Source organism: Equus przewalskii, chromosome 25, assembly GCF_037783145.1.
Source record: "Equus przewalskii isolate Varuska chromosome 25, EquPr2, whole genome shotgun sequence".
Classification (NCBI taxonomy): domain Eukaryota; kingdom Metazoa; phylum Chordata; class Mammalia; order Perissodactyla; family Equidae; genus Equus; species Equus przewalskii.
In genome coordinates this window covers 31263889-31291038 of record NC_091855.1, presented here as the reverse complement: position 1 = coordinate 31291038, position 27150 = coordinate 31263889, and the positions used below count along the sequence as shown (strand labels likewise).

General features: G+C 38.8%; 1 protein-coding gene across 31 annotated transcripts in view; it reads left to right on the top strand.

The window, feature by feature from the left end:
* Positions 1 to 545: 545 nt before the first annotated feature.
* Positions 546 to 27150, top strand: part of GALC (galactosylceramidase) — a 57931-nt gene continuing 31326 nt past the window's right edge. For 2 of the 31 annotated variants that reach the window (XM_070593686.1, XM_008521428.2), the window contains exons 1-7: positions 889 to 1317; positions 9552 to 9620; positions 9869 to 9932; positions 11652 to 11765; positions 13737 to 13876; positions 16447 to 16485; positions 19611 to 19741. In XM_070593686.1, the coding sequence (XP_070449787.1) occupies positions 11672 to 11765; positions 13737 to 13876; positions 16447 to 16485; positions 19611 to 19741 (404 nt within the window). In that variant the 5' untranslated portion in view covers positions 889 to 1317; positions 9552 to 9620; positions 9869 to 9932; positions 11652 to 11671. Of the gene's footprint in view, positions 1318 to 1342; positions 1516 to 9551; positions 9621 to 9868; positions 9933 to 11196; positions 11382 to 11456; positions 11509 to 11651; positions 11766 to 13736; positions 13877 to 16422; positions 16486 to 19610; positions 19742 to 27150 lie in introns of those variants that run through there. The other 29 variants (XM_070593688.1, XM_070593676.1, XM_070593664.1 and 26 more) reach the window with 28 other exon arrangements.

The following is a 27150-nucleotide window of genomic DNA, read 5'->3' as shown; positions in this document are numbered from 1 at the left end:
TGGGTCTTCTCCTTGTCATTTTGGTGTCTCTACGGCTTGTGCAGACACTGATAACCAATTCTACGGCTCTGTCAAGGGAGATTTTGGGATCAGAAATGCTTTCTCTGCAGCCTCTCACAGTCTCTTCAACTTGCTCCAATACCAAGGAAATCAGAAATCTCAGGCCAACGCAGGATGTGGCAGAAATCCCAGGACAATTCACAACTTCCCTACCAATTTAGGGTTATCTGCCTGGAACCACTTCAACTGGCAGTGGAAGGTAGTTTACCAAGCTAAAAGCTAACCATACAGAGGGTGACCAGAATGGAGAACCTTCCCAACTAACGTTTGTCACTGTGTAATGCATTCAGCTAAAATTTACTCGGTGCCTATCACTGTACTTGTATTTCATTTAAACTGATGTCCCCCATGCAGCTGCTCTTCTTGTTTCATCTTACATAGGAGGAAACCAGGCTCACAAAGCTAAGTGGCTCCACCAACGTGGCAGCTGAACTGGGGCTATGTAAGGCGATTCCTCTTTCTTGCACTGCCACCAACAGGCACGTGGTAGATTGCCATGAAATGCTGGGGGAGGTCCACGGTGGGCCACTCACTTGCCCGGGCACCTTGGCAGGCTTTGGACATCCACCTGCCCTTCAGTAAAGCTCTCCAGCGGGTGAGGCGGGCAGAGAGGCACAGAAGGGCGACCACGTGAAGGCCTGCTCCTGACCCTGGCAGGGGGTTGACTAGAAAAGGCTCACTCTGCCCTCCGACATCCCTACGGTGGCTGCGTCGGCGCCGTGTGGCCCGCACTCAAGATGGCGGCGGCGAGGTCAGCGGCCTCCTGCCCGTCTCCATCATGGCGGCGGCCGGTCCCGCCTCCCTGGGTGCCGTAGTCATGTGACCCACACAATGGCTGAGAGCCTACTCCAGGCTTCCCGGCAACGCCGAGCGAAAGCCATGACGGCAGCCGCGGGTTCGGCGGGCCGCGCCGCCGTGTCCCTGCTGCTGTGTGCGCTGTTGGCGCCCGGCGGCGCGTACGTGCTCGACGACTCCGACGGGCTGGGCCGGGAGTTCGACGGCATCGGCGCGGTCAGCGGCGGCGGGGTGAGCTGCGGGCGGTGGGTGCACCGGGGACCCGCCCCGTCCCGCCCCGCCCCGCCCACAAGCCCCCGCGGCGCAGCCCCGCATTTCGCCGCGCTCCGGTCCCGGCCCAGCTGCCGGCCGGCGCCTCTCGACCTGGGCGTGCCCGCTGCGGGCCTGGGTCCGGCGCTTCCTCGTTTGAGATGAACCTAGAGGCAGTTAGGTTTAACGGATGACGATCTGGAGGTCCGCCGAGTGAGTGACAGGTCTAGATAATGACGAGGCTGGGGCTCGAACCCTCACCCTGGGCAACCGGGCCTGGGCTCTCCTGGCCGCGCAGAGGGCATTCTGGGAGGGTCGCTTCAGAAATGGCCAGGGAGCCGGGGAACATCTCCGTGTCCAAGAGGATGCCCCGGTGGGATTCTTTGGCTGTGCCTCTTCCTCTTTAGGGAGGTGGGTCGGGGGTCGGAAGCCCCGGACTACTAGTGCAGAGAGTGCCGAATAGGTTTTTCTTTGGAGGCACGATAGTTGCCTCAAGGCCTCTTTAGGAAGGTAAAAGGCCTCAAACTATCTGGGACTTTTTTTTTTTTTTTTAATACAGGTATCAACTGATAGTGAGTCTAGGGTTGTTTACTGTTAAGGGACTGTGTTCCTCAGTTGGTCAAGGCCCAAGGGAGTGAGTTGTCCCCTGGAAAGATCAGTGCTGCTGTGCGTCAGTGGTGACTATTTTTGTGTGTGAGGAGGGGGAAACATTGAGTCAACAGCCACGATAGTGGCTCACGACCTTTAGGGTGAATAAGAATCACCTGCTGTGCTTGTTAAGATGCAGAATCTGGCCTTCCCCCGCCCCCGATTCTGACTTTGTAGTTCGCCAGTGGGGCCTGAGAATCTGCATTTTAACAAATATACCAGTTGATTCTCATACTCGGTATTGAGACCTTTTTCTTGATTCAAGGATCTCTGGATCAAGGGATGAGTTGGTTTTTTAAAAATAAAAAATTTTAATTTTAGAATAGTTTTAGATTTACAGAAAAGTTGCCAAGATGGTACAGAGTTCTCATATACCCTGGAGCTAGTTTCTCCTATAATCGGTATCCCACATTGGTATGGTACATTTGTCACAACTAATATTGATAACCTTAGTGAAAGTCCTTAGTTCGCTTCATATTTTCTTAGTTTTTACCTAATGTACGTTTTCTGTTCCAGGATCCCATCCAGGATACCAGTTACCTCTAACTGGCATGCCTCCTTAGGCCTCTCTTGTGTGTGACAGTTAAGATGTGTTCTTATTATCTGGGTATTCCATAAGATTTATGTGAAGGGAGACATGAGGGCCATTCCAGCTTTGGGCAAAATTGTGTAGGCTGCTGGTCATTTTCTTAGCTCCCTGGTCATGCTGACAGGTGGCCTCCAGGTGTGAGCGCTTCTCCAGTAGCATGATTGTTCTTGGCTCCTAATGTGACAGAGCAAAAAGGGGCTCGTTCTGCTCCCCACAATCTGGAGCCGATCAATTGCAAACAAGCTGGTGGTTGAGAAAGGAAAATGTGTAAGATTAGCTAGCATAATGAGAAGATGGCAGACTAATGTCCTCAAGAACCATCTTAAAATTATACAGAACCTTGAGGTAGTTATCTGGGGGAAATGGGCAAGGGAGGGGGCGTTTAGGAAGGTCACCCATCTGTGTGACCGAGTTCAAGGTGCCTCATTATCTCTTTCTTCTGTCATTCATGATGGGTACCAGCACAGAGTTTTCCTTGCTGGAGGTCGTCATGTTCTAAGGGAACTCCAAGAACGAAGTTATTGTCTTAGCATAGCTGGGAGATATACGTAAGCAAGAGTCGTAGAACTAGCACATCATGTATTTTGTAAAAGCGATAGGTGCTTAATCATCTAGGCTACAGTGCAGGCTAGAATGTATTCACAGAGACTAGTGAGTCAGGGTCATGGTTACAACGTTGCTTCCTTTCCCTAAGATGGCTTCCCTCATGTTAACTTAAGATCTAGCTGTTCCACTAACAAAATTTGCTTGCTCCTGTCCCATGCTCTTATAAGCTTTGTCCTGTCGGTTGTTTTCCCCTTCTGTTTGTGACCTTTGGGTCCACGGAGTTTATGGTGGCAGACCTTTGGGATTTTCTTTTTTGTACCCCACATCACAGCTAGAGCTAATTTTGTTTGGAAACGTTAAGGCTGAACTCTTGAATGGGTCGTTTGTTGGGTTGAGTCAGGTGGAGCTTGTATCCTCAGATGCAGTTCAGATCTAGCTTGAATGCTTGCTTGCTGGGTGGATGTTTTGTGCCGGTCTCAGTCTCTCAATAACCAGTGGTGTGGCTGGACTGGACCTTGTGGTTCTTTTTATGATTGTAAGATGCCCTCAGCAATAACCATCAGGAAACGTTGGGAAAAAAAAAAAAGGTTTATTACTCACAGGTCCTGGAAAGCACTGGCACACCTGGGACCTCACAGTGAGGTCACCGGGAGTGAAAGAGAGAAAGATAGTGTGGCCTAGGGTTCTGCTTTTAGTGGGGTTGAGGGTGTGGGCCTACAGTTTCATGGGTTCACTTTATTAGTGAATTTAAAACATGAGTGGGAATTTAAATCACAGAAAGAGAGAAAACAAACAGTTATTGAATCAACCAAGATCTCTAAATCAAAATGCCTAGTCCCCCTGCTCCCCCGCCCCCATGTGTTTATTCAAGATAGCCCTCTTTGAAGTGGATGCCTTGGCAATCAAAGCTTAAGTCAGACACTTGCATTACAAGAAAAGAAAAAAAGCCAAACTGTCAGGGCTTACACTACAAATCACCCTGTGATGTCCAGGCATCAGAGTCAATGGTGAGGACCTTAACTGCCTGGGTAGCTATGTGCTAAAAGTCAGGGGTAGGGTACTTTGGAACCCAGGAAGCACACATCTAAATAGGGTTATACAAGCAAATCCTGTAATAATTTTATAGGCAATAATCTGAAATGCAGTCTGTAGCCATTGTCTCAAACTTGAAGGCTCCTACCATGAAACCAGGTCAGTGAACTTGAGGTCCTAGGAATTTGTTCAAAGATGTCAGTAATATTGTGAAATATTTTAACATCTTAGGCCACCCGGTGTAAGTAGGTTTGAACCTGTCCTGAGCTGGTAGATGGCTTTGTATCTCATGGAGCCAGTCTCAGTCCTGAGAACAGCTCAGTTTAGTTAAAGGGTTATGTCTCATTTCAGTAGGTAGGGATCCAAGTGGGCTCCCAAAGTTAGGCCTACATGGTACAAATATTTGCATCAGGTTATTTAATAAGAGGCAATAGAAAAACAATGGTTAATGGTTAGAGCAGACTGTAAACTCAGTCCAAGTCCTGAGCAAGGCCAGTGAAGATTTCTAGCTGTAGGGCTTGAAGCATCTTCAAGATGGAGTAGGGGCAGACAGTGACAATCTGATAGATTTTCCTGGCTTGCAGTTTGAATGTCTTTGGTGATATTTTGGAGGGGCCCACACAGCAATAGGCATGAAGATTGTCCGTACATGAACAATGACTTCTTTGAAGTTTATGTCAAGTTCTACTTTAGCTTGCATGGCAGTTTTAGTGCTCCATGATTCCAAGTCAGAAGGGTGGAAGAAAGATTGGAAACATTGGTTTGGACTGTTATAGCCAGATATGGGAAGAAATGAGAAGAATTCAGTATCTAGTTTAGTTTACCGGTAGAAAACAAATCTCCAAGACAGTTAACAGGACTAGAATCTGATATCCAGAAGGGTGTACTATAGTTTTCCGTTGAAACATAATTTTTTTCTCTATGGGCAGCCCCTCTTATATCAGAGATAACTAAAGTAAGACTAATTTGCTTGCAAAATAAGTCTAGTCTCTTTAAACTCAGCCTGATTATTTACATTAATGCAGCAAGAATGGTGATTGATCAGATAGGCTCTTTTAGGTCTACTTTGATGACCCTTTTCATAAGGAATCTCAGATTGGACTCAAAAGCCTCTTGAGTCTAGGAAGACAAGCCAAGGACTCACAATCAGACTTCATCTGCAATACCTTTAGAGTTGGATGAATTCTTTTCTTGAGGTCCCCAAAATATCCTGCATTTCCTGGGCCTGCCAGGAAGTGACCTTCCTTACTCACCTGGTAAAGGCTGCTGAGAATCCTGTAAGTGGGGTACCAGGCTGATTTTTCCAAGGGGTTTTATTGGCCCCATAAAGTCAACCATAGTTCCTTAAGGGTGTATGGTCATATCTGAGTCTATGTACATCTCTCTCAAATGTGACATTCCAATCAAAGCCTTGGTAATATAACTAATGTTTCCAATTGTGTCCTATTACAAGGAGAGCAGGTTGTTGTTGAACTTATGCAAATAACTATATTGTAATGAAAATAAGAATGCTCATGAAGAGTTGCTGAATTTTGGAGAGATCAAGTAGGGAGAAAATATAATTGTTTCATCTTTGTTCACAAGGCTATACTTTACCAAATTGTTGTAAGTTGTAGATAGCTTAAGAAAAACCGTTACCTTAAATCTGGAAAAACCAAAACATTAAAGAACCAACTGTTTCAAATAAAAAGTCGTACAACTTATAAGCATCCTCATCAGTTCCTTCAGTCTCATGTAATCAATTCTTGTTGGTCTGGCTTGTTTGTTAGCAGTCTTATAAATCCTGTTTCTCCTTAGAGTTGTATAAATTCTTACTCAGTTCAGTGGTATGATCTGAAAGTTATCAGAACTCTATACTTGTTAGAGTCCTTTTAAGCACCTTTCAGAAACACTTTTCCAAAGGTTCAGAGTACAACAGTAACTGTCTGTAAATGAAAAAAAGACTTAAAAATGACCATGTTAAAAATCTGATGAATGTTCATTATAATGCAATTTACAAGGAAATCTGGTTATTTCTGTGACCTACGTTTTGAGATAAAATTTTAAGATACATTTTAAGATAAAACAGAATTACAAGTGATAATGTTATACCAAGACATAGCAGATGTCTAGGAATTTCATATAATTTCTGGAACACATATTAATGACATATGTCCATACAAATATAACCTGAAGTAGGTTTAGTGTTACTTCTTATTTGACAATACTTCCTTTGTAGTTTAGCATATCAAATATGCGGAATTAATCTAATGTCTCTCTTTTTTTTTAAATTTTTTTTTTGAGGAAGATTAGCCCTGAGCTAACTGCTGCCAATCCTCCTCTTTTTGCTGAGGAAGACTGGCCCTGAGCTAACATCCTTGCCCATCTTCCTCTACTTTATATGTGGGACGCCTACCACAGCATGGCTTACCAAGCGATGCCATGTCCGCACCTGGGATCCGAACCAGGGAACCCTGGGCCGCTGTAGTAGAACGTGTGCATTTAACTGCTGCGCCATCAGGCTGGCCCCTCTAATGTCTCTCTTTTTATAAGGAGAGAGAAAAAAAACCCTTTGAAATATTCTGAGGTCCCTCTGGAAAATCTCAAAGTTAGTTCAAGGTCAAAAAGACTTCATTTAGAATTTGATTTGAGAAGTTTGTCAAAATTATTGAAAGGTTTTAGAATGATTAAATAGGATCATAGATCACTGTGAAACGATACTTAGTTATCCATTTAACCAAAGTGACAAAGACTTAGTAGGCAATACAGAAAGTTACATAGTTATTAAAAACAACTAGCTCTTTTAGTAGAGAAGACTCAGTTTTCTTAAGTAACCCAAGAAGTGCTAAAGACAATGTGAGGCACAGGAAATTATTTTAATACAACACAGAATCTTTGTTTCCTAGGCAGATTACTTAAAAAGTAAAGAAAAACCTTTCACAATCTCAGCAAGAGGAGAACAATAGTCTAAGAAAATTTTGTCCTTTTGTCAAATGAAAGAAAATTAAGTTTTAGTTTTACATAAGTACACTATTAAAGTTTATTTTAAAATATTCCTTATCATAAATTTATTTCAGTTTTAGCTGGCTTGACTACACAAAATAAAATTCTTTCCTTCTTTCTCTCTTTTCCCCACTTTCTATATCCATTTAGTTTGTCTACTTTAGGACAAAATTACTTTCATTTCCCCTAATAAAAATGGATCTCCATCCCTCATACCTTTTCTTGGCCAAAATACATCCTACTTTCCTTGCATAGAGATTTTTCCTTTATTATTTCTAGTAGTTTTCATTATGTATAGTAATTAGAATTCTTAACTCTTAAAAACCTTAATTTCTAGTGAAAACTAGGAAATAAGCAATTGTGAACTGTCTGTTATACCAGCATTCTCTAGACTGTCAAATTTCTGTCTACATTTCATTATTTCTAGAAGCATATACCTCTTTTTCTTAATAGTATGATTTTCAGTGTTGCACAGGGTATGTTTACTAACAGATCCAAATATCTTTAGTTTCTCCGTAGTAAGAAACCAAAAGTAGGTAAAGCCATGTTCAGTAATTAATATTTCAATATTTTGTCTTATTTCACAGTGATCTATATTTTTAATGAATTTCCATCACTTAACTTAGCAAAACGCTAAGTTACCAAAAAGATTTGTGGAAATATTTTTAAGTACATATACCATAAAACATAATTATTATTGAAATGTGGATGCTTCAGCAATCAAAGCTTAAGTCAGGCACTTGTATTACAAAAAGAAAAAGCCAACTCTCAGGGCCCACACTACAGCGGATGACTTGGTCTGTAGCCTGGTCACAGACCTGACCTTCTGCTGGGGGAACAAATCTCTCTAACCAACCCAACTGACTCTTCTTGATCTTTACACTTTTATTACCTAATGTTGCAACCTCATGAGTGCTGGTGCATATTTCAAGGTAACCTGTGGACTAATTGGCTAACGTATTTGTCCTTTGTTACCACCATTCTGCTTTTTATTTTTGTGGTTTAAACCTGGAGTAGCCAATAGTTCATGGAATGAAGATTCATCCAGCTTGTTATCTTTACTTGTAATATTAAATCTAGTATTTAGACTTGCTGAAAAATGGAGTCTTTGGTTATTTTGTTTATTTAGCTCAGTTTAAAATTATTAAAGTGAGAATTGTTTCATAACTTGGTGTAGGAGACTTATGTAATGATAGGACATCCAACAGTGTCCCTGTATATAGTGCATTACTCATCTTAGAAGCTCAATAAATAGTGAGTGAGGGGCTGGCCCAGTGGCATAGTGGTTAAATTTATGCACTCTGCTTCAGTGGCCTGGGGTTCGTGGGTTCGGATCCTGGGTGCAGACCTAGACGTCGCTTGTCAAGCTGTCCTGTGGTGGTATCTCATATACAAAATAGAGAAAGATTGGCACAGATGTTGGCTCAGGGCTAAGCTTCCTCACCAAATAAATAAATAAGTAAATAAATACTGATTGAATGAAAATGGTTGCAACACTATATTTGCACACTGCCTTAAACTTCTCTGTGGAGTCCCTGGTATCTTGCACAGTTTGTGGCAGTAAGTATTTGGAAAGTTCTCGTTAAAACTTCATTCATATCATATGGGGAAGGCAGCATGGTGTAGTGGTTAAGAATGTGGACTTAAGGGGCCAGCCTGGTGGTGTAGTGGTTGAGTTCACGTGTTCTGCTTCAGCGGCCCGGGGTTTGAGGGTTTGGATCCCAGGGGCAGACCTGCACACTGCTCATCAAGCCATGCTGCGGCAGTGTCCCACATACAAAATAGAGGAAGATTGGCACAGATGTTAGCTCAGGGCCAATCTTCCTCACCAAAAACCCCCCAAAAACCAAAAAAACCCCTGTGGACTTAAGAGCAGATTGCCCAGGGTCTGTTCTGGGCCGTCACTCACTCTACAGCCTTAGGCAGGTTATTTAACCTCTTTGTGCATCAGTTTCTTTTATGGGGATACAGTGATACCTGCCTGGTAGGAGCCTTGTGAGGAAAGATATAAAGTACCTAGGATGGTGTCTGGCACGTGACTGATTTTGGTTAATATCATCCTGTTTCAGAGATTAGGGAGGAGGAAGTTATCCCAAGGCCTTTGAATGAAAAACTTGTCCTCATGCTTCTTCCTGGTCTGGTTGTAAACAGCTGGTTGCAATCCAGGCCTTATTTGGGGAATGTGATTAGTAACATGGTTATTTGTTATTGCCTGATGGTGCGTTTCAATATTTGGTTATACTGCTCTTAACTGACTGTTGCCTTTGACGAATCTTTTGCATTGAATGGGGCTATAGGCTTGCATAATGATGTGGTGTGTTTGCTTTAAGTGGCACATTCTGTATTAAGGATATGAGTACACAGAGGGAGAAATAACCTAGAAACTGCAAAATACACAGTTCTAACAGCGTAATGTAGGGCAGGAAAGATTTTTATGTAATCATGTAATCATGAGGACAACAGTCCCGTTTGCCCCATGATGGGCAAAACAAAGCCAGGCAAGCAAATAAGCTGGGAAGTGACTTTCCACAGCTCAGCCCTGTCCAAGAGCTGGCTACCTATGGGCATGCTAGGTGGAGTGCATAAGCACTATGAACAAGTATTTGTGATTGGATTTGTTTTATTCATCTTCTGAAATTTCTTTTCTTAGGCAACTTCCCGGCTTCTAGTAAATTACCCAGAGCCCTATCGTTCTCAAATATTGGATTATCTCTTTAAGGTAATGGCAAAATAATTATTTGTTGGTACCTGTGATATTGTAGAAACTGTATGGTTAATTTCACCGATAGAATTTGTCCCCTTCACAATTCTAGTTTTTTTAAAAATGGCAGATTACTTTTGGAATAAGGTGCTGTTTATTTGGTTTTCTCATCTGTAACACCAAAGGTAGTAATTAGTAATTGTCTTGAAGTGATTTGTCCTTCATGCAGTGAAGCAGAGTGTTAATACTGTTGCTTCTTTTCCCAGCCAAACTTCGGTGCCTCTTTGCATATTCTAAAAGTCGAAATAGGTGGTGATGGGCAGACAACAGGTAGGAATGTTTGGGAAATGGGATTGTTTTCCCCCAACATTTGAATCTATACCTAAATTTATGGGCTGTGATCTCAGAATAGAAATGATGCCAACATTTTTGATATCAATTATTGCTTAGTAGTTTCTTATTCCTTTTTTACTCTAGTTATTTTTTAAAAATTATATCAAAATATGCATTTTTTCCATCAAAAACAGCATTTGGACTTTAGATTGCATGTTTAGTTGAAGTAATCAGTAGTAAACAAATCCGCAGTTTTCTAAAAACTATCTTCACTAGACAGAGCATAGGGACAGTTTGGAATTTTATTGAAAAGTTAGAAAAAGAAAGCTTTTAATGTTGTATAAAACATGTAAAATGTTATCAGCTTTAAATAAAATATGTGGTAAAAATGTAAGTGATCAATATTTTAAAATATATAGCTTTTTTTCTTTTAAAAACAAAATTATTTTTAACAACTAAATCTTCAATCTTCATTGTCACCTTTTTTTTTTTTTTTTGAGGAAGACTATCCCTGAACTAACATCTCCCACAAATCCTCCTCTTTTTGTTGCGGAAGACTGGCCCTGAGCTAACATCCATGCCCATCTTTCTCTATTTTATATGTGGGACGCCTGCCACAGCATGGCTTGAGAAGCCATGCATAGGTCTGCACCCGAGATCTGAACCAGCAAACCCCGGGCCGCCGAAGTGGAACGTGCGAACAGACACACGCACACACACACGCACACACACGTGTTTATAAGAAGCAATGAGCAGTGACTCCTTTGGGGAAAATGCGTAACTTGTTCAAAACTCACAATAAAATTATAGGCCAGATTACATTATAGTGAACTGTACAGTATTGTCCATATACTTGTATTCCTGTTAGTGATTTGGAAGTAATTTTTATTAAACAGATATATCTGTGTGTTGGTACCCCAAGCTATTGTAAGAGAGCATATATTTTATGGTCAAACCCGTCTATGCAGAATTGAAAACGACTGGTCAGCTTCGTTTGCTGATGCTAAATTAGAGGGAGAGATGCAGAAGCAAGTAGTTCTTACGAATTTTGATGTTTACCTTAAAGAATAAAGAGCAAGGGCCCTTCTCCTTGTGAGGTCCTTCTTAACAAGGGCAGATCTTTGTGATGTGTAGTAACACATGAGGACTGATGTCAGTTACCTACCTTAACACATAATAGTGGTCAGTATAGAATTTTCTTATAATGGGAATGTGTACTCATTCCTTTTTTCTCAAAACTCTGTTGTCTTGGTCTAACAAGGCATGTTATAGGCTCAAGGCATACGGTATGAGAATTGGGGCTTAGGAGCCCGGGAATTCACATCCAAGAATGAGAAGCTGGAAGCTGAGGTGATGTGAACTTAAAGTTGGACGTGGGAATTTAAAAACCCTGGAGAGAACAAAAGCCCAGCAGAATGCAGTCCTGGGGATATTCAATTATGTGAGGTGATAACACTTCTCTTAACACTGCTGATAATAGAAAGTTGTGGTTTTCTTATTTAAGACCTTTATGATTCTTAGGAAAATGAAAAAAGATGAAATAATGTGCTTTGATCAACCATCCTCAAGTTAGGTAAGATTATTCTTATTTGCCGTGCTTTAGGATTGAAACTGGACACTACTTCTGTGAAATGAGTGTATGTGTGTAGGGGAGAGTGGCCCTGCGCGACACCATTGATGGAGAGTTTCCTTTCTCTCGTGCTCTCTCCCATGCAGACGGCACTGAGCCCTCCCACATGCACTATGCACTAGATGAGAATTACTTCCGAGGATATGAGTGGTGGTTAATGAAGGAAGCTAAGAAGCGGAACCCTAACATTACGCTCATGGGTAAGAAGTGAAGTTTGCCATACTTTTGCAGTTTGTTTTCCTTTAACTTTTAAATTCTGAATCATCTATGTGGAGTCTGCATTAATATTGAAGTACTAATAATGGTGTTAATACTACCCATATGCTACCCAGAAGCAAAGCATGTGCTAGGCATGACCCTTTCTCTGTCCTTGTATATTATGTCTGATCTTTATAATACCTCTGGAGTAAGATACTGCTCTTCTCATTTTATGGAAGAAGCAGTGGAGGCTTAGAGAGTTTATGCTACTGACTTAAGGTCAGATAATTAGTAAACAGCAAAATCAGATTTAGAACCTAATTCCATTCTCAGTTTTTTTTGTGATGCTAAACTACTTTCCTCAACAAAATTTCTCATCAAAATTTGTAAAAGGGCAATACTGTTTATAAAAATGTATATTACCTGCAGTAGTATACCCTATTTGCAAAATTGTATATTACATGCAGTAGCAGACCCTATTTCTAGAAGAAGTACATACAAACCTTTTTTGTTTGATTGTTTTGAACCTCAGCAGTGTGGTAGATGTGGTAGTCACTGTTCCAGGCACGGGGGATACCAAACAATCCAGCCCTCGATTCCTGTCCTTGGGGAGCTTAGGTTCTAGGGCAGGATTGTTGCATGATTTCTCAGATGGAACTATATTCATTTCCCAGTTCTCCTGTAGCAACGTACAGACCTGTGGAATATTTCAAACATCCACAGGGGTGGCATACCATCATCTGTGGAAATGAGTTTGATTTTTTGAAAAAGCCTAATGTATTCAGACTAAATTAAGTGAGACTAATGAGGTCCATTTTGTAGACTTGATTTCAAGATATTTTTAAAATCACTTTCAACAATCAAATTAAGGGACAAGCATAAGTTTTTCCAAATTAAAAAAATGAGTCCATGTGTTCTTTCTAAACGGACTTTTGTAAGACATTCCAGAAATGTTTTGAGCAGTAAAAAGCATCATTGACTTTAGCACATACTCAGCCCAGGCCCATCGGGCTGCTTTCAAGGTCAGTTCTCATTTAGATGTAGAAAATCTGGCATACTGATCCGTGTCCTAACAAAGACTTACTCATGGTGGCCTTCAGAATGTATTTGCGTTTCATTGTTTTAAAATGTACCATTATTTTAATGTCACATTTCTGTGTAGATGCACTCTCTTCCTGTGTTTAGAAAAACAAGCATTTCGTCATTTTGATTTTGGTTTTTGCAGTGGTGAACTAGATTAGTAATATATATTAACAGTTAAGAAACTTAACCGTTGAGCTTATTTTAATATATTTGTAACAATTAGGATTTAGAATTTAATTAGTGCTTCTCTACTCATTTTTTTCACTTAAAAATAATAAGGTATGGAAGAATGTGGATTATTTGATCTTTGTCATTTAACAAAGATATGTTTCCCTATTGAGTCATTGGCATTTATATTGATATAAGGACAAACTAGTTTTGCTACGTTTGATTACCTGACTGATTAATATTTTAAGTAGCCTCAAGTTGTAAGAAGATGTACTAGTGAATGAGGAAGTTGTATTATACTTAGCTCTTAGAAGTAGTTAAGCATAAACCTCAAAACTCTTTGATTTGACCTTAGAGAACAGAAATTGAATATCGAACATCCTTATAGCAGATGGTAGGGATGTTAAATGAAATTGTAGGTTGCATTTCTTTCTATTGGTAAGTGCCAAGTTGAGACAGGTGTTTTTATTGTTGTTTGTTTTTATTTCTTTTTCTAGAAAGAGCATTTGAAATTATAGAACCTGAATCTAGAGCACAATTAAGGAGTAGTGTCCATAGAGGAGAAGGGATTTTGAGAATTTGTGTACAGTATATAACCTTTCCTTTAGTCGGATCTGTACTGGCTTTTTGCTTAGCCTGTGTTCTTTTTGGTTTATTTTGCTCTGTTTTTCATAGTGCCAGCCCTGTTATACCCACGCCCCCTCTGCCTCTTCCTTCTGCAGGGTTGCCGTGGTCCTTCCCTGGATGGCTGGGAAAAGGTTTCAACTGGCCCTATGTAAATCTTCAGCTGACTGCCTACTATGTCGTGAGCTGGATTGTGGGTGCCAAGTATTATCATGATTTGGACATTGATTATATTGGGGTTAGTAATATATTTAAAACATGATTAACTTTTGGACATTTATTTGTAATTTTTTCAAGTAATTTGATTCTGTGGCACTTTGTTGACTAACCATGTCTTGTCACGAGACTAATTTGTTCTATTAGTGTCAGATCATAACAAATTAACTACATGTATTCTTTTATTCCTCCTCTTTGCCCGTCTAAATTCTTCCCACTTTTTTTTTTTTAAAGATTTTATTTTTTCCTTTTTCTCCCCAAAGCCCCCCCCCCCCACACATAGTTGTGTATTCTTCGTTGTGGGTTCTTCTAGTTGTGGCATGTGGGGGGCTGCCTCAGCGTGGTTTGATGAGCAGTGCCATGTCCGCGCCCAGGATTCGAACTAACGAAACACTGGGCCGCCTGCAGCAGAGTGCGCAAACTTAACCACTCGGCCACGGGGCCAGCCCCGAAATTCTTCCCACTTTTGAAAACTGTACTTAAGTATATACCTTCTCTGAACTGGTTTTTTAATTTATTGTTGTTGTTTTGTTTTTGGTACCACCCAGCTTCAGTTCTTCTTCAAAGCTTTCCTTAGTTTCTGTAGTTCATACAGCAGTACACTCTTGCCTACACAGTTTAATGATCGCTCTCATTTCGCTCTATGTGTCTTCTGTTGTCCTAAGCAGGGGACGGCAAACTTTTCCTTAAAGGAACAGAGAGTAAATGTTTTGTTTTGTGGGTCAAAAGATATTATTAAGGATATTATGTAGGTAATTATATAACCATTTTAAACTGTAAAAACCATTTTTAGCTCTCAAGCTATGAAAATACAAAAGATGGGCCAAATTTGGCAGGCCGGCTGAAATCTGCCTGCCCTTATCCTAAATTGTTATTTAACACATTTTAATGATTTAAAAAATGTAAAACATGATAGCCTGTCTTTCCAGCTGGTCTGCTGGCAGGCAGGAGGTGTGCCTCAGGCTGCATTGCACCCTGCAGAGCCTTATACACGCACGTAGTGGGTCTCCATACACTTTTGTCCATTAATATGCCATCTGTCAAAACTGATTTTAAAAGTTTTCATGCAGTCACCGAGCCATTATCGGGCTCCTGCTGTGTTGCAAGCACTGTGGCTATTCTGTTCTAGAGATACCAGGATTAATAAGCTCTTGAGGAGTTCAGCGAGAGAGGTAGACGCTGGAACAGATAAATGCAGTACCGCAGGATGATATAGGACATGAGGATGAGCCAAGGGCTGTAGGAAACCAGAAGAAAGAATATACTTGATTTTGTTATCCTTCTCCAAATTATAACCGAAAATGGTTTTGTATTTGAGAACTTTCTTAAATGTTAGGGTATTTTTAACTCACAGTGAGACTAAATGTAGATTTGGGTCTAATAGCTTTCTATTATGGTAAAGTCACACTTAGAAAATGTTTCTGGGAAATAATGGTGATTCACATCTTTTTTAGACTCTTGATAATCACGTCCCGTGGTGAAGAGCTTCTTTGATAAGAAACTCTTTCCTGTGTCACTGGACTTTAGGTCCATCTCTCTTATTAACGGTTTTCTCAGCTGCACAATCAAAGTCATGGAAGTTCTCTTTGAGCTCCCAGACCTCATGCTTCATGATTCTTGTTCTGCCACACGCCCATCTGGGTGAGCAGTGTAGGACAGGTTGCCGAGAGACCAAAGAAAAGACCCAGAGACAGTGAACGAGACACATGGGTTTATTGGGAGTTACTTATGGGGAAGGTCCAGTGGCGGTGGCTGGACAGCAACGTGCAGGCACTACCGCCCCCTGAGAGATGCTTGCTTAAGTAGGCAGAGGAACACAGCCTGCGTGCTTGCCAAGGGGGATCATCCCTGTATGACCTGCATTCCAAAGACCAGAGGTCCCTGGGGGGCCTCTGTGTTCCCTCAAACCATGAGGCTCTTGGTGCTAACTCTCCCACGAGGAAGCAGCTGGGTCAGCCAAGCCCAGTACTGTCACCATCGTGAGTGCTATCCTGTAGTCCAGACAGGAGCCTCAAGAACACATGGTTTTTAAAGGGGCACACCAGCTAACGCCCCTACATTCTAAACCTATGAGAGTTGTGTATGTTCCTTTTATCCTCATTAAGAGTTTGCTTTTGCAATGTAGCACATCATAGTGCTTCTCTGTATGTGCTAAGAAAATCACTGCTGTACAGCGTACTTAATCCTTGGCTTTCAGATGTGCCTGTAGGGATCCTGTAAGAATTATTACAACAACCCCCATGTCTGTTAGGACTCCAGGGCCTAGTATGGTTCCTGGCACACATTGCATTTTCAATATTTGTTGAATGATTGAATGAATATTCCATTTTTAGAAATCTCTGGAATAAATGATTTTTTGAAAAATACTCACCAAATGTTTTCAGATTTTTCAAAACTAATATTTTAATTTTAAAAAGTTATGTTATCTTATAAATATCTATAAATTCTGTCACAGAACATTCCACAAAGTAAGAAAAATGGCTTTTCAGATGATGTGAAAGATGATGAGAGAAGTGGCATCTTAATGATAAGGTCTACTTTCTGAAACTTAAAAACTTTCAATTTCAGGCTTTTCGACTTCTTGTTTTGCAGATTTGGAATGAGAGGACATTTGATAGCGATTATATCAAGGTATGTACAACTTTAAAATCTTTTTATCTCTAAGTTATTAATGAATATATCCTTTATGGCCCTGTGGAAATTAGTAATAGGAACATTGTATTTTTTACAGCAAATTTATTTATTTTGCTAGTTGTGACATAAAATTCAGGTAAAATCTTAATAATGTTTATATTCCTGCTGTTGAAGCATATGTAATTCCCTGTAAGCCCTGAATTACCTTTGTCTGAAGAATTGTGTTGAATTTCCTATTTTAAAATTCATTATTTGTGGAATTGTGATAATTAGTATAAAAACAATTTTATCATTTTAGACTTTTGGAACTTCAAGAAATGTAGCTTTTTCTTTCATTGTCTTATATCAAAATGTCTAGTATATCGTCTCATTCTTGCTTTCTTTGGAATGCCTATTATATTGCAGTGTGTTATATGTTTCTATTTGTGATTAGCAAAATGATAGCAAATAATTTTTGCAAAGGTATGTTATTTCTGAGCTACTTTTCCTAAATATTTATCTCCATTTAATTCTCATTACCTCCCTTATAAGGTAAATACTACTATTGCTATTTTTCAGGAAAGGAAAAACTGAGAATAATAACCCCTTTTGTCATTGAATAACAAGTGGCAGTTTAACTTTTCAGGTGGAGCTATTCTCTGATTTACTTTTCAGTTCCTTTTGCCTTATTTTACATGTCTTTTCCCTAAGAAATATGATTTGCAGTTATATTTTTTTAGTTTTTAAAACAGTTTCTTTAAATTGAGTGTCTTATGTTTTTAAGTAGGTAATATCCACTAAATTTCTTTCTTTCTTTATTCAGTCAATGAGCAAGCATTTACTCAACACCTAGTTTGTCAGGTATTGTGCACATGCTTGGAATACAAGGAATAAAATAATGTTCCTGCCCAAGAGGAGTTCACATTTGGGGGCTGTAGAGTGCCATATGGACAGCTGAAACATCAGTCATAATTTCTCCAGCAGAATAATGCCTATACACGTCTGTTGTCAGAAGGTACAGAGAAGAGATGACACCTCTGCCCTGGTGGCTTAGGGAAGTCTGTTAGAGGAGGTGACGTGTAGCTGGAATCGGGATGGACAGGAACTTCCCAAGTTGCTAAGACAGGGGAATGACATTGCAAAGAAGTCACGACTGAGAGGTCAAGGGATTTAGGGGAAAGATGGACTAGACAAGGGAGGAAAAGTGGGAGCACTGAGCCGCTGGTGGGCCAATATGTTCATTGGAGTAATGGCACATTTTAACTCATCTGTAGTGGTGGGATTTGATAGCATGGATTGCATCCAGAGCCAGGAACCTCAAGGTCAACTGCAGGCTGCAGGCATTCCCAGTGAAGGGGTGAGAGTGTGAGAGTGGGGGTGGGGTGGGAGTGGGAGGTGGGGCAGTGGAGCTGGGGTAAGATTGAAGGACCAGGGCTGTTGGTGCAAAGTCATGAGTGCTGTGAGTCCAGGTCTGCTGAGAGCAGCGAGGGCGCAGAGAAAGGCCTGTCAGTGCATGTGTACTGTCCAACCCTCTGCTGGGGGGATGGTGTTCCGGCAGGGTCTTAATAGTGAAAAGTGGTAAACTTTTTATTTACCCCAATTTGACATTTCACAGCTTATTATTATTTTTTTCTCTTGTGTTTATACATGTATCTCTCTAGTGGTGTTCATTTCATTTGAAGGAAGCATTAGAATCTGGTTCCTCTTTCTTTTAAACTAATGGTCTGCAACTGAGGTGGTTGTTTTATTTTACGTATTTTTTATTATTAAGTGACTGTTGCTGATTCCATTGCATTCTAATTCAGCTTACGTGGTTTGAAAGATGGCTTGCTGTTCTAAGACTCATCATCAGTGTTTTAAACAGCTCAGACGTCATTCCCTTTTCTCTCAACCTTTAGTTTATCCACAGTAAAATACGTAAAAGGATGTAAAAACTTTTAGTTTGTATTTACTATTTTTGTAGCAAGATTTTATTGGAATTCGTTTTCTGTTTGTTAAAATGCCTATTGGGGAGAGTTCAATAATGGCAAATGAATGTAGGTGTGCAGGTCTGATAAGCTTAATGAATATATATTCCGTGTAATATGGTAAGATAGCCCGTGGAAATAATAAAGATTTGTTTTTAAGAGTAGAATAAATACAATACAAACAAGCGGTTTATGTAAAGATGGCAGGGCTATTGTTTCTTTTAAGTTTATTTTTGCTATTTATGTTGAATCTATGATTTGCTCTAGTTTTCAGTGATGTGTCAGTTTTCAGTAAATTGTGTCAGGAAAGTCTCATCTAAGATCTGAGGGTGGTTGATGGAAATGGATGTGTGTGTCTCTGGACCCTCACTCAGTTCAACCAGAACAGCTTCCCTTTCATTTATCTTATAAATAGGGTTTCCATCTAAGCTTTTTTGGGGGAAGGGAAGGGTTCCATGACAAAAGCAACATTTGAAAATATACTAGATAAAAATTTGCTCGAAAAATGCTGCTATTCATACTGACTTTGGGTTGGAAACTTATTTATAAAACACAGCATATAGACTTGTATATTTTGGAGCGTTCTTCAAATATATGCTGTATATAAAAGTAAGTAATCTTAGAAGTGATGATCTAAGAATAGCACTAGAAAAAAACTAGATATGTCCATAGTGATAAGTGCAAATTTGAATCTTTAAAGACATTGGAAAATACTCAAAATAAAATGCTAGGTTAAAGCATTTTACCAAATGGTAGGTTTAATTTGATCCTAATTTTATCATTGTGTCTGCATAAGAAAATTCCTAAGAGAATGCATACCAAAATATAGTAGTTATTTCTGGGTAGTAGTATTGTGATTTTTTTTTTTTTTTAATTTCCACGCTCTTACCCAAATTTTCTGTGGTTAAACATAATTTTAAAGTCATAGGGAAAATCCCTCTAAAACCTTTTTCCCTCTTGGGTTTGTTTTTCTTTTCTTTTTGCATTCTCATGAAATAGGTTATCTTAATGATAACGCTTTTATTTTCCACAGGAGGCACTTTTCTATTGAGAAATAATATTGACATTATCATCTAGGATGCTGATTTTTGAAGATTCTTTGGCTATCTTGGTCATAATTCAACAGCTGAAAGCTCATTTGTAACCTTCCCTATGATCCGTTTCTCTCTCTCAAAGGTGTTAAGAAGAATGCTCAACTATCAAGGTCTCCAGCAAGTGAAAATCATCGCGAGTGATAATCTCTGGGAGCCCATTGCTGCGTCTATGCTGCTTGACCCTGAGCTCTTGAAGGTGATTGATGTTATAGGGTAAGCACTGCTTTGCTGTGAAAACTAAGTTTTTGGTTGCTTGCCCTGGATATTGACTGTGTTTTTTTTGCCTTCTCCTCCCATTTGATCACATTCTCAGAAGGCAGCTTCCTTGTATTTACTCAACTAAAGCTGATATTTGTGTAACTGATATTTCATTCCTTTTTCTTTGAAATGTCCATGCTTTGATATCTTTCTATGACAATGAAAAGTATTAGTAACTTTTTAAAAAATTGTGTTACTATTTGGAGTGATAAAACATGACTTTGTTTAGATTAAGGGGCAGAGTAGTGGTTAAACTTTACAAGTCATAAACGCAATGTTGTGAAATTAGTTCCTAACTCTTCAACTTGCTTTGCATGTGACTAAAATAGAGACTCTGCTTTCTTTTCATTTGCATTTGCCTGATATGTCTTTGCTCATACTTTTATTCTTTACCTTTCAAGGTCATTTTGTTTTAGGTGTGTTGCTTGCATAACGTGTAGATTTAGATTTTGCTTTTTTAGTTGCTCTAAAAATCTTCATATTTTAATGAGTGAATTAAACTCATTTATACTTATTGATATAACTGAAGGCTTTGTTTTCTATTCTACTATATTATCTTTTGTTATTTAATCATGTATATATATATATATATATATATATATATACATACGCACACACAAATACAAAATCTTTTGCTATGTGATTTACTTTCTTTGCTCTTTTTTAAGGAGTTATTTTTTTTTTGTTATTCAGCAAGGTTTGATTTTTGGTTCTATTGATTACATTTATACTAGTACTTTATGCCAGTGATTCTCAGCTGGGGATAATTTTGCCTCCCATGCTATATCTGGAAATATTTTTGATTGTCACTGGTGTAAATGCTACTGGCGTCTGATGGGTGGAGGCAGGGATGTTTCTAAAGATCCTCTAATGCACAGAATAACTCCCCTACAACAAAGAATTATCCAGCCAAAATGTCAATAGTGCTGAAGTTGAGAAACTGCTCTATACGACACTCTTAGTTCCCTCTCTATGTAGATATTGTCTATTGGTTTACTATAAGCAATGCTAAAATTATTTCATGACCTCTTCTTCCTTTCTTTTTCTCTCTTCTTCATTGGAATTTTAATTACCAGAATTTCTTAATCTTTGTGCTGCTACATGAGCTTAAGCTTCTACTATCTTGATTCATCAGCTGCAAGTTGTAACCTTTTACTCCAAGCCAATTGGCAAACTCAGTTTACATTTCACTTTACTTCCTCCTTCTATTTTTTGTCAGCTATGTTATTTATACATTATCAGAGCATGTAATATTTATATACCATTTAATTTCTCTTTCTTTTAGTCTGACTCTACCATTAAGCATATGTAATGCTCACCTTCAAGTTTTTTGTTGATTTCTCCCTTAGTTTATTGAATGTCAGAAACTTAATATTTACTATATTTCTCAGGAAGTGCTAATGGGAACGATATTTTTTCATCTTTTACATGTTTACTACTGTCTATCTGTGGCCTTTATACTTGAATAATAGTTTGGCTGGATATAAAATCTTTGACTCACATTTTCTTCATCCTTGAGTATCATAAAATTTACTCCATTGGTTACTTACGTAAAGTGTTGCTGTTGAGAATTCTGATGCCAGACTTCTTTTCCTTTCTTTTTCTCTCCCCCTCTCTTGCACCTCTCATTTATCCTAATTTGGAAGAAGCTGCTAGTGGTCTACCAAAACCTAGCCTATTCTTCCTGGGTACAAGGCAAGACTCTCAGCATTCTTTGCAGTTAACATGTAGTGATATGATTAAGTTCTTAGAAATGAAATTAGAGCAAAAGTGGTAAGTAACACCTTTGGGTTTCACTTTAAGTCTTTGGGTACTTTCTGTTTTTCCCCTTTTGCTTCCTATTCGCTGGAATCTGAAGCAACCATGTTGACCATGGAGAAGATGACAATGGACAGAACCTAATTGCCTCAGTGATTTCTTGGGACTGAGCTGCCTCCACCAACCTTGACTCTCTACCTTGGGATGATTATATGGAAGTGGAATAAACTCTTTTTCTTTAAGTCACTAAGTTCTTTGTAGTCTGGGGGCTCTAAATAATATTTCTTAATTTTTCACATAGATATTCTGTTTCATTCCTGAGAATTCCATATCTTTGCAGAATGGAAATAACCAAAAAGCCTCATATTAGTCAATGAAACTTCTCCAAGAATAGCAGATATCTTTTTGTAGATATGTTTATCTTATACTCCAGTATGAAGGATTACCTCTATTTCCATGGTGGGAAAATTGAAACTATAGCCTGGCCCCTGGATCGCTGAACTATGTTAGACATTTCCATCTCTAGCTTCCAAGTGTTAGTATATCATTTAAATTGTTTTAACAGACCAAAACAGTATGTGGTTTAAGCAAGACGGATGCTTATTTCTTGAGTAAAAGTCCAAAACAATATACAGGAGGATAGAGCAGCTCTGTTCTACAGGATGCTTCTTCAGTCTTGTGATTCTGCCATTCTTGAGTGTATTGCCCTCGTTCAGACTTATTTTCTTTTCCTTATTAAATGACTCTGACACAATTCCTATATGTCCAGAGAATGTTTTTCTTAACTTTAAAGTCTAGTAGTTTTACACTAATTATAATTTCCAGGTATATAGTATATGCCCTTTCAATATCTATATTTAAGTGTTTTCTTATTTCAGTAAAGTTTACTTAAATTTTAATTTAAATAATTATCCTGCTCCATTACTTTGGTTATCTTTTTAGAAGCCCCAGTTACACATTTTGGATCTCCTTTACATATTGCTTTTATTCTATATTTCTTTCAAAACTTTTTTCTCTCTTTATTCCTGTCTGCTTTTCTAAATTTTATTCTTACTATCCTCTAGTTCCCTTATTGTGTTTTCCACAGTGTCTCTTCTATCTTATGTTCCTTTTACTTTAGTCTTCTTTTCTAAAATGTTTTTTCTTTTTTTATAATTAGTCTATAAGTCTCTTAATTTAGTTTCATATACCTCTGTTGTCTAATAGTTTTGTTTCCTTAAAATTTTTTAAATTGAAGTATAACATACATACATTTCCCCCCTTGGAAATCTTTCTAATCATTAGCCTCTTCTTTTGCCCCAAAGGCAACTGCTAATCTGACCTCTAACCCCATAGACTAAGTTCACCTGTTAAAAACTTTATTTAAACGGCATTTTAGAGTATCTATTATTTTGGTCAGCATTATATTGATAAGATTAACTCTGCTGCCAGGTGTAGATGTAGTTCATTTTAGTTGCTGTTCCACATTCTTTTGTAGGAATATACCACAGTTTATCCTTCTGTTCTTTGTTAGTGGTCATTTGGATTGTTTCCAGTTTTGGGCTATTGTGGCTTAATGGAATTTTGTTCATGAGACATTTAGTCTGAGGCTCCCACCTCCCTAGGAAGAGTGTCCCTCCCTGCCCCGTTAATGTCGTGCTTGGCCGGTGCTGTGTTTGCTGATTTCTGTTTTGCAGTTACAGTGCTTTCTGGGGTCTGCTCTCTCTGTGTCCTATTCTCCCTACTGTCTAAATATTGTCTGTCTCTCACCCTAAGTTTTCCTACCTTATTCCATTTGGATTCTAATTCAAGCAGCTTATTCTTACGGTGAGGATCTACTGTTCCAGATAGGATTGTTTGCTACCTATTCTAAAATTCTTAAGGCTTTAAGCCTCCCTTGTCCAATGCAGAAGCCAGTAGTCACATGTGGCTACAGAGCACTTGACATGTGGCTAGTGCAAATTTAAGTGTGTTGTAAGTGTAAAATACACACTAGATTTTAAAGATTTAATATAAAAAAGAATGTAAAATATTAATTTTTATATTGATTACATGTTGAATGATAATATTTTGGATATGTTGGGTTAAACAAAGTATATCTTTAAAATTCCCTCTTACTTTTTAAAATGTAGCTACTAGAAAATTTTAATTTACACGTATGGCTCACATTATATTTCTATTGGACAAATCTGGTGTAAACTGTTGCAGTATTGGGTTTGATCTCTTAGCAAATTCACTGTTTTGGTGTTCACCCCCAGCTTCGAGCCTGTGAAGACGTTCCCAGTTTCACCTGTAGTTCTTCATGCCTCCGCTTAGGGTAGGGTCCACTCCCATGGGGGTGAGTACCTGTTAGTCCCCTTTCATTTTCACAGTTTCCACATTCCGGCTGCTGATCCTGGGCCAGTCCTCATGTTGTAGGACTTCCGGAGATTCCCTGTCACCTCGTTTTGATGAGTATATTGTCAATGGGTTTGTCCTTTCCTTTGTCTGGTTGATCTGTTTGGTTTCAGGAGGAGTACTGGGGAGTTTCAGAAACTGGAGTCTTACCATGATCCACCTTGTCCATAAGTTCTAATTTCTTTTTTTCACACATTCAATTTTAATATACATTTTTGGATAAAAATATACATTGACACAACACAATTTGGACTCTACCACATTATCGTAATCCACAGGTACTCATTATGTTTACAGTATTGTAACCCTGAAAGAAAATTCCTTATGCAAATTCATGAATACATCCATTTCTAATATCTGAATATTTTGAGCCAATACAAGTGTGCTATTATTTTTTATTGAGGTCATAATAGTTTATAACATTGTAAAATTTCAATTGTACATTATTATTTGTTGGTCACTGTATAAATGTCCCCTTGTGCCCATCCCCCTACCCCCTTCCCCCGGTAACCACCAAACTGTTCTCTTTATCTGTGTGTTTGTTTATCTTCCACATATGAGTGAAATCATATGGTGTTTGTCTTTCTCTGTCTGGCTTATTTCGCTTAACATAATATCCTCAAGGTCTATCCATGTTGTTGCTAATGGGACAATTTTGTCTTTTTTATGGCTGAGTAGTGCTCCATTGTGTGTGTGTGTGTGTGTGTGTGTGAGTGTGTGTGTGTATATATGGCACATCTTCTTCTCCTTTATCCAGTCATCAGTCGATAGGCACTTGGGTGGCTTCCACATTCTTGGCTATTGTGAGTAATGCTGCAGTGAACATAGGTGCATAAGTCTTTTTGTATTGTTGATTTCAGGGTCTTTGGATAAATACCCAGTAGTGGGATGGCTGGGTCATATGGTATTTCTATTTTTAATTTTTTGAGAAGTCTCCATTCTGTTTTCCATAGTGGCTGTACCAGTTTGCATTCCCACCAGCAGTGTGTGAGGTTTCCCTTTTCTCCACAACCTCTCTAACATTTGTTATTTTTTGTCTTGGTGATTATAGCCATTCTAAGGGATGTAAGGTGATATCTAAGTGTAGTTTTGATTTGCATTTCCCTGATGACTAGTGAGATTGAACATCTTTTCAGGTGCCTATTGGCCATTCGTATATCATAAGTTCTAATTTTCTTTTTTTTTTTTTTTTTTTAAAGATTTTATTTTTCCTTTTTCTCCCCAAAGCCACCCGGTACATAGTTGTGTATTCTTCGTTGTGGGCTCTTCTAGTTGTGGCATGTGGGACGCTGCCTCAGCGTGGTCTCATGAGCAGTGCCATGTCCGCGCCCAGGATTCGAACTACGAAACACTGGGCCGCCTGCAGCAGAGCGCGCGAACTTAACCACTCGGCCATGGGGCCAGCCCCTCTAATTTTCTTTTAATGCAAACATGTTCCTCTGTTAGGATAAACTTTGGTTACTTTCAATGATCATAACTTTGCCATTGAAGTTTGAAAAATCATGCTGTGAAATGATAGAGATGTTTTGCCTAATTACATACATTTAAAAATTATATTCTCCTTTAAGAATATAACCTTTCCATTTTGTTGAACTAGCAATGGATCTGGACATTGGGAGAGACCTGGATTTTAGTATCAGTTCTGCCCTTCTTTGCTCAGATCATTTAATAAATCACTCAGGTTTTAAATGTAGTATAACAGTTCCATTGTTTTCTGAATGAGGGAGTGACACCTATTTCTATAACTTTAAAACAGAGACTTTTTCAGATTATAAAAATAATGCACGCTCATTATAGAAAATATGGAAAATGAAGAAAAGTGTAAAAATAGAATTAGAGCTTACTCATAATCCTTACATCTACAGATCATTAGTAACATAATAGCATATTACTTCCCAGGCTTTCATTGTTTACACAAGTATATATTAACCAGAGATACACAAACATACATTTGACTGAGTGACAACTAGATGAGTCTTAAAATGAGTATTTGGTTGAGGTGTCAAAGCTGAATATCATGATCATAGGATGAAGTTCTGGGATATAAGAATAAATATAAAATGTAAAAATTTATTAAAATTATATTGTCACAAAGATCAGTAGTCAGATTTTTCGAGTTGGGCATTCTGGTGGCCGAACAACAATTTCTTAACCCTGTTAGGTGCTAACTTGCTCCTGGGGTCTCTGTGGCGTATATTCACAATATTGAACAGATGGCTGTTTCAGCAGAGTTCAGTGACTCGACAAAAGTTTGGTAGGAACCGCATTTTCCTGAAATACTTTTTTTAAATTTTCTCTATTATATGTTCTTTTCTTCCTCGTGAAATCCTGGAATCCCAAATTGATGTTGTGCCCTAATTTATCTTTACTAGGTTTAATGAATTCCCAAGTAGGACTTTTTCTTAAAAGATTCATGACTTAAATGGAATTAAATAACTAGAAACCAAGACAGATCTTCACAATCACTCTTTCAATGTAATGAATGCTACTACGCTGAACTACAAAGATTAGAATTATGATATAATCCATTCTCCATTATTCTGCTTGTATTATTATTAAATTTTTTGCAAATAATTGTTGGCCTAAAAAGTATACACTGATGTCCTGAAAGTTAATTAGCTAATATGCTCTCCTATTATTTTATTAACTGTCAGTCTGTTTCCTATTTTACATTTGAAATTTCTTAGTAGTTTTATTCAATAATCACTAGCTTCCATGGTCGTCATTATGGCAGTATTTTCCTCCTGGAATAATAAATATGCATTTATACTTTAACTGACTGACTCCTCTCAAATGCTAGAATAAGGGAGGGGTTCATTGTTCTGGGCCAGAGGTTCTCAACTTCTGCACTTTTGATATTTTCACTGGATAATTCTTTCTTGTGGGGATCTGCTCTGTGCTTTGTGGGATGTTTAGCAGCATCTCTGGCCTCTGCTCACTAAATGCCAGTAGCAAATCCTGCCCTGCCTTCTCCGCCGGGCAAGCTCACCCAGAGGGAGAACCACCCCTGCTCTGGGATAATAACTTAGAGTTTTCCCAAGGTAGTTTATTCTTTTTATTCAAGACAGGACTCTCTCTGGGTTGTTGTTGTTTTTGCATTAGAATAAATACGAAGCTCTCTTTCCTCTGTCTGCGAGGGATGGGATTAAGGGAGGAAGTACTACTTTATATAAGAGAATCAGTAGTTTTAGTTTTGGCTTCCTTCTTACTCCTTCCTTCCTACTGTCCCA